Source organism: Bactrocera neohumeralis, unplaced genomic scaffold (genome assembly GCF_024586455.1).
Source record: "Bactrocera neohumeralis isolate Rockhampton unplaced genomic scaffold, APGP_CSIRO_Bneo_wtdbg2-racon-allhic-juicebox.fasta_v2 ctg4005, whole genome shotgun sequence".
NCBI classification, from domain to species: Eukaryota; Metazoa; Arthropoda; class Insecta; order Diptera; family Tephritidae; genus Bactrocera; species Bactrocera neohumeralis.
Genome location: NW_026091136.1, coordinates 8,542 through 16,137, shown reverse-complemented (window position 1 = coordinate 16,137; position 7,596 = coordinate 8,542). Strand labels below are relative to the sequence as shown.

The 7,596-nt window shown below is 34.5% G+C and overlaps 1 protein-coding gene across 1 annotated transcript; it reads right to left on the bottom strand.

Moving 5' to 3' along the window:
- Positions 1–622: 622 nt before the first annotated feature.
- LOC126767097 (uncharacterized) lies at positions 623–1,165 on the bottom strand (the record flags this gene model as incomplete). Its single annotated transcript, XM_050484704.1, has 1 exon — positions 623–1,165. A coding segment is annotated over exon 1 (543 nt), but the record flags the coding sequence as incomplete, so codon positions are not given.
- Positions 1,166–7,596: the final 6,431 nt, after the last annotated feature.

Genomic DNA, 7,596 nt, shown 5'->3' with positions numbered 1-7,596 from the left:
ATTTTTTTTTTTGGTTTTGTTGTTTTCTGCTTTTTATTTTGGTTTTATATATATTTTTTTATGTTTTTTTTTTTTTTTTTTTTTAATAAAAAAGGGTTTGTCATTAATCATTTTCATTCTTATTATTACTTAATAATTTACATTTTTAGTATTTTTTATTTTACAGGTTTACTTTTACATTATTTACAGATATAATATTAAGGTAGATTTACGTTTTTTACTTTTATATTTGTCAGTTTTAGCTTCACTGTAAACTACGTTGGCAGTGGTATTTGTAGATGGCAACAAAATATATTGATTTTCAGGAGATCCCACTCGAGAAAGGGCAACATATAGTTGTCCATGAGAAAAGCATTCTTTTCTTAGGTCGATGCCAACCATCGAAAATGTTTCACACTGGGACTTATTTATTGTGAGCGCAAATGATGTTCTTAGAGTAACCTCTTAAAAGATATAAGCAAGTCCGTAGGCGGGGATCCGCATGGGCGAGCTGTCCGGCCGCGGCCCCGGTGATTATAGTGGCTACTATGACGTTCTCCCGCAATTCCTTCACCAGAAGTCTCGTGCCATTGCACATGCTGGGAGGGCATAGGTTCCTTAGCAGCATAACGGGAGTGCCTACCTTTAATTGTAGTTCTTGGGACGGCAAGCCGGAAGGATTCAGGGAATTTAAAAATTCTTGCGGATAGTGCACTGTATCTTCGATGTTGCATACTGTGTCAATAGATTTGTAAGATTTAAATTCACCGGGTACTTTTTCCATAATAATTTTGTTAATCTCATTAACCGATTCATTTCGCGGGGACACTATCGCTCTCGAACAGAGCCAATTGAAATTTCTCTCCGTAAGATTTTGTATTTCCGGATATACTGTGTCCACAAGAGTTTCTAGACTCTGAACGATTTGACCCAATTCGTTATCCAGCAATACCTGGGGACTGATTGCAACCGGAGACGGTAATTTTCCGTCTCCAAGTTTTAGAAGTTTTTGTGAGAAATTATTATCGTCATTGTCACTTAAATGTGCTCTCATATTTGTGCGCAGATTAAGAGTTTCAATCGATTGCCATAAAGCTGATGATTTAAGGCAAGCTCGAGTACCTTTTGTGATAACTGGTAATGTTTGACGAAAGTCTCCAGCTAAAACAAACGTCACGCCCCCCATTATACGGTCTGAGCTAAGATGTCTCTCAGCGTGCGCTCCACGGCTTCCACGTGCGCCCTGTAGCTCATGGTGCACTCGTCCCAGATGACCAGCGAAGTGTCTTGTAAGAGCTGCCACAGCGGACCGTTTTTGCGGATCGAGCACACAGATTGTTGTTCCAAAGACACAGCCAATGGTAATTTAAATGTAGAGTGAGCAGTCTTTCCATCATTTAATAGAGTTGCAGCAATCCCGGATGATGCCACTGCAACAGTTTTTTTTTCAGATTGACGTACTTTTGCCAACATTAAATTGGCAAGGAAAAGGTAAAATTCTGGAATTTTCCAAATGCACTGTCGTTATGGCTTTATGCCAACTTTGTTAGGATGAAGAAAGTTAATTAACTTTAATATATGAATTTATTAATTTGAAGCACCTTGATATAGATTTCTAAATGTGTATATGCACGAAAATCGGTTTTATACCTACATAAATGTGAAATGCTGGAATTTTCCAAATGCACTGCCGTTTTGGTTTTATGCCAATTTCGGTAAGATGAAGAAGCTTAATTAACTTTAATATGTGAAGCTAATGATTTGAATCCACTTGATATGGATTGCCAAATGTGTATATGCAACAAAATCGGTTTTATACCTAAATGTAAAATTCTGGAATTTTCCAAATGCACTGCCGTTTTGGCTTTGTGCCAATTTCGGTAAGATGAAGAAGGTTAATTAACTTTAATATGTGAAGCTAATGATTTAAAGCAACTTGATATGGATTTCTAAAAGTGTACATGCAAGAAAATCGGTTTTATACCTAAAGGTAAAATTCTGGAATTTTCCAAATGCACTGCCGTTTTGGCTTTATGCCAACTTCAGTAAGATGAAGAAGATTAATTAACTTTAAGATGTGAATTTAATAATTTGAAGCAACTTTATATGGATTTCTAAATGTGTACATGCAAGAAAATCGGTTTTATACCTAAATGTAAAATTGTGGAATTTTTCCAAATGCACTGTCGTTTTGGTTTTATGCCAATTTCGGTAAGATGAAGAAAGTTAATTAACTTTAATATATGAAGCTAATGATTTGAAGCCATTTGACATAGATTGCCAAATGTATACATGCAAGAAAATCGGTTCTATACCTAAATGTAAAATTATGGAATTTTGCCGTTTTGGCTTTATGATGACATTAGACGACATTAATGATTTGACTCAACTTCATATGGATTGCTCAATGTTTAAATGCATAGGGTGCTTAGCATCCTCTGAAAGAAAATCCGTTTTATACGTATTTTTGACAAACTATATAATTTAATGCTTGTCATTCCTAAAAAATTGTATTCATTAATGAACGCAATGTATCTATAAATTTATACCTAAAATACAAATAATAAATGAATTGTAAAATATTGAATTATAAAAATTATAAACTATTGAATTGTTAAAAATTAATTTAAGAAAATCTATTATAAAATACTTACCTTGATAAGGCATTCGTAATACCAATCTACTACTTACCTTAATACTTACCATAATCTGTTACAATACTGAACGAAAAGTTGAAGATGATTATACTACCCCTTATTAATACATATTTATGTTACCACTAGTTTAAGCCGTTAGTTTTAAGATTTAGGCTTAGCAATTAGATTAAGAAATAAAGAACTGGCATTGTGATTGAACCGTGGAATAGACCGGACGCGTTTTCATTTTTTATCGCAATTTATTTTCGACAGGCAATTAGGCTTTATTTTATTCGCGCATTCCCTAAGTTATATTTTCGCTTCTCAAAAACGCTTGAGAATTTTCATGGCGCCCGAGCAGGGACTAAGTGCGTGAGCTTAGAATATATTTTATTAAAGATGCTCAGTATGCTTTGACATTTCATCATGAATAGACTTACTAACGAGCAACGCTTGCAAATCATTGAATTTTATTACCAAAATCAGTGTTCGGTTCGAAATGTGTTTCGCGCTTTACGTCCGATTTATGGTCTACGTTACGGTGAATGGCGATCGCTATCGTTCGATGCTAACAAACTTTTTGTTGCCAAAAATGGAAGAACTGAACTTGGTTGACATGTGGTTTCAACAAGATGGCGCTACATGCCACACAGCTCGCGATTCTATGGCCATTTTGAGGGAAAACTTCGGAGAACAATTCATCTCAAGAAATGGACCCGTAAGTTGGCCACCAAGATCATACGATTTAACGCCTTTAGACTATTTTTGTGGGGCTACGTCAAGTCTAAAGTCTACAGAAATAAGCCAGCAACTATTCCAGCTTTGGAAGACAACATTTCCGAAGAAATTCGGGCTATTCCGGCCGAAATGCTCGAAAAAGTTGCCCAAAATTGGACTTTCCGAATGGACCACCTAAGACGCAGCCGCGGTCAACATTTAAATGAAATTATCTTCAAAAAGTAAATGTCATGAACCAATCTAACGTTTCAAATAAAGAACCGATGAGATTTTGCAAATTTTATGCGTTTTTTTTTAAAAAAAAGTTATCAAGCTCTTAAAAAATCACCCGATACATAAAACAAAGTTACAAAAAATTGAAACAGAATACATACTTACATATACATATGTGCAAAAGTGAAGTGCCAGAAGTGAAGTGCATAATTCCTAAATCCAACTGTGTAAGATACCTCGGATTACATTTAGATAAAAGACTTACTTGGCGTGAACATATCAGAGCCAAGAGAACACAGCTCAAAATTAAAACAAGAAAAATGTATTGGTTGCTTGGCCCCAAGTCTAAACTTAGTCTGAAAAACAAAATGCTTCTCTACAAAGCTGTGTTAAAACCTGTATGGTCTTATGGCATTCAAATTTGGGGTACTGCGAGTAAATCCAATATAAATATTATTCAAAGATACCAGTCAAAAACTCTTAGACTGATTGCTAAGGCTCCGTGGTATATCAAAAATATCCATCTCCACAAGGATCTGAACACATCTACGGTGATTGACGAAATAAAAAGATACAGCTCTCTAAATACATCACAAGACTAAATTTCCATCCCAACACACACGCCATAAACTTATTAGACAACAGTGAGGACACACGACGACTTCAAAGACTGCATCCTCTAGACCTGCCCTTTAGATCGTAAGAACTAATTAAGTAGTTAAGGCAAAAATAATCATACGATACATTTACTGATCACCCTTACTTTAAGGCCAAATTGCACTTAATGCATCAATGTGAATTATATCAGTCAATTACATTTACTTATTGTTTCACGACAGATTGTAAATAAAGATATGCAATATAAAAAAAAAAAGAAGTGCAGTGAACAAATACAAAAAAAAAAACACGTAGTGCGCAAAGTAAACAAAAAAAATTATAAAATAATACATTGTGTGGTACAGTGATACCTAAACAGCAACAGAAAAAGACGAAAAATATAATAAATGAAAAGTTCCGTGTAAAGCGTATAATTAAAATACTTACCAACTCTGCGTTCCTAAACCTACAAAAAACAAAAAAAAAAAAACAAGAGGTGCATATGTGCAAGCACCCAAAAGTGCAAGTGCTCAAAGTGACAAAAAGTGAAATAAATAAAAAGTGTGAAAAGGCGCACAAGTAAATTGGGTACAGTGAATTCTAAAAAAAGTCGTACCAAAGTGTTTAATTTGGTGATTAACGAGAAGGCTGTCCTAAAACGTTAAAAAAGAAAAGAAGAACAGTTCTAAAAAAACCGGTGGAAAACCTGTTAAAAACAAAAACCGTTTCAAGTGCCACGTTAACAGAACCGGTAAAAGCAAAGTGCCGGTATAAGCACCCGTTACTACTGAAATCACTGCTGCCATCAACGTCGCTGCCATCTTCGCTGCTGCCATCAACGCCGCTGCCATCAACGCCGCTGCCATCTATGCTGCTGCCATCAATCCGCTGCCGTCGTGGGAATGAGCTGCCGCTGCATCCTGTGCCAAAGGGACGTAAGCGCCGGCAAACAGCTGACGCACCAGGTAACGAGTGCGAATTACTGAAAGCAGTGCAAAATAAAAAAGCAAACTACAACAAAACAAGTGCACTTTCAGTTTTTGGCTCTCCCTTTTAACTTTATATCATATTGACTATATTGTACACAGAGCCAAAAACTTCACCTATAATAAATAAGATTCACTTCTAAAAAAGCTTTTCGGGCAAGGAGAGCTAGGGGGGAAAAAATTGAAGAAAATTTTACTAGAAAGTCTTCTTAATTTTAGCCTATATTTCTTCTAAAATATCTTGAAAAGGAAACCGGCTGAAAATAAAAAGATAACTTCTTATTTTTTAATTTTTTTTTGTAATTTTGTCAAAAAATTCAATTGTAAGAAGAAATCTACTTATTTTTATGAGAAAACTATTAAAGAGCAAATCAATAAGGACATCCACTTATTTTTACTAGAACCTTATTAAATTGATTAAAAAGAAAAACCTTTTATTTTTAAAAGAGTTCTTATTAATTTAAAATTTGCTATTAATGTCTCAAAATGCTTACATACATACATACATATTAATGTTTGTATATTGTATCAGCCAATTTAGAAAAATTTTACTTGGCGACAGTGATATTCTTTTTATCCCGTTGCTTTTTTGTGCGTGCCTTTTTATCCCGTTACTTTTTTGTGAAGTTGCATATAACATGTAAATGGCACATGCCACATTTCAGTTGCTCTTGGGTTGCTAGTTGTGTTCCAAAAATTATTATACGGATATTATATTCAAAATGTGCGATATTCATGAGGAATTCTTGGAATTATTAATGTCTTGGGGATTGCTAAACCAAGTAATTGATACCCTGATTGAACGGGGGGTTAATTCCTTTCTCATTCTTGAGAAAATGCAAATTGACGACGTTGACGTTTTTTTCGATAGATGTGACGCAAAATATTTCGGAGAACGCATAAAATTTAAAGCCGGTTTGAGGGAGTGGCGAACAAAAAAGGTAAGATGATTATTTTATTTTTAAATTATCAATTCAGTTTATAGAGCGGTATGTACAACACAAGTAATCGCTCAAGAAAAAACTTTAATTGTGCTCTAAAAGCCAAATTTAAAGTAATTTTAATTTTAAAGTTAGTGTGTGGATGTTATTTATAAAATGCCCTTCAAACTGCATCTTGCATGAGCAGATTTGCGCCAGGAAGGTTTTCTTGAGGGGGTCAAATTTGGCTTTTAGAGCAAAACTAAAATTTTTTCTTAAGCGATTTCTTACGATTTGCGTACCGCTCTTAAACCTACAGACATATCGTCGCTCGCTTGCCAGAAGCATGATGTGCCAAAATAATAGTTTTGGAGAAGCACGTTTAAAAGTTGACTGTTTTCGAAATTCAATACATTTTTCTACGTTATTGTTTTTTGCTTGCAAATTGCAGTAGCTTTCTGTTATTCATTTCACTTTAGATTCTAATATAATACATACATATAGACCAATCAATGCCTAATTCAGTGGTTTGATTAGCTCAAAACTGAAAAAGGGCACATTCATTTTTCGGGCAAGCGAGCGACGATATGTATGTCGAGGGCTGAGTGGAAGATCGCGCTACCGTAAGAGTTTAATGCAAATTTTGTTAATTAAATTTAATAACTTTGTAGAAAATTCAGCAAAATTGAACGAGTATGTAACTTTGAAATTCTATAAATTTCAGTACTATCTCATTTTTGCCAATTTCTTATAAAATCTATAACATGAAAAAAGGCAGAGATCGGCTAGGAAAAAAACAGTTAGTACTTACTTTTATACTAAAATTTAAAGAACTACACACTCAGTCATTCACTCGCAAACTCACTGATTTATAATATAAGTAAGAAGCAAGATAATCTACTCATTTCTGTTTTTAAGGGTATTCCATTTATTTGTGACCAGGAGACACAAACTGCAAACACCAAAGTCTTAGATTGGCTGAAAAAAATATCCAGTGATTTGGCTTCCGTCAAATCGGGAGAATGTAGTATGCTACCTTGTTCGCCTCAAACGAAGAATTTCAATCTACGCGAGCTTTTAAAAACGTCAGTAAAGGGACAACTTGCTTTAAGTTATCAAGAAAGGCACGGCTACTTGGACAGTAGAAACCAAAAAAATATAACACATTGCATCGTTGACAACTACATTGGTTTAGGACGCAAAATGCAATACTCAGATATGAGGGAATGGGCGAATGAAATTGTTGCGGTATTTCCTAAAGAAAAGAAGGTAATTGCACGAATTCGATTACAACTACTAAAAACTTACAAAAATTTTTTGTTACTCTTATATATTAGGAATTTTACTTTTTGGAAAGAAAAATGGGAAAAAAGAATCCGAGTGGTAAATTTTTCTCGCGTTGGGCTAATGTCATAAAGCTGGAAAGCAAAGCCAACTCTGCTACTCAGGAAGCTCATGAAGATGTTTTTGACGGTATGCAATACTTTTTACTCCTACTTTATAAAATAATTTGTTGTTTTAACAATA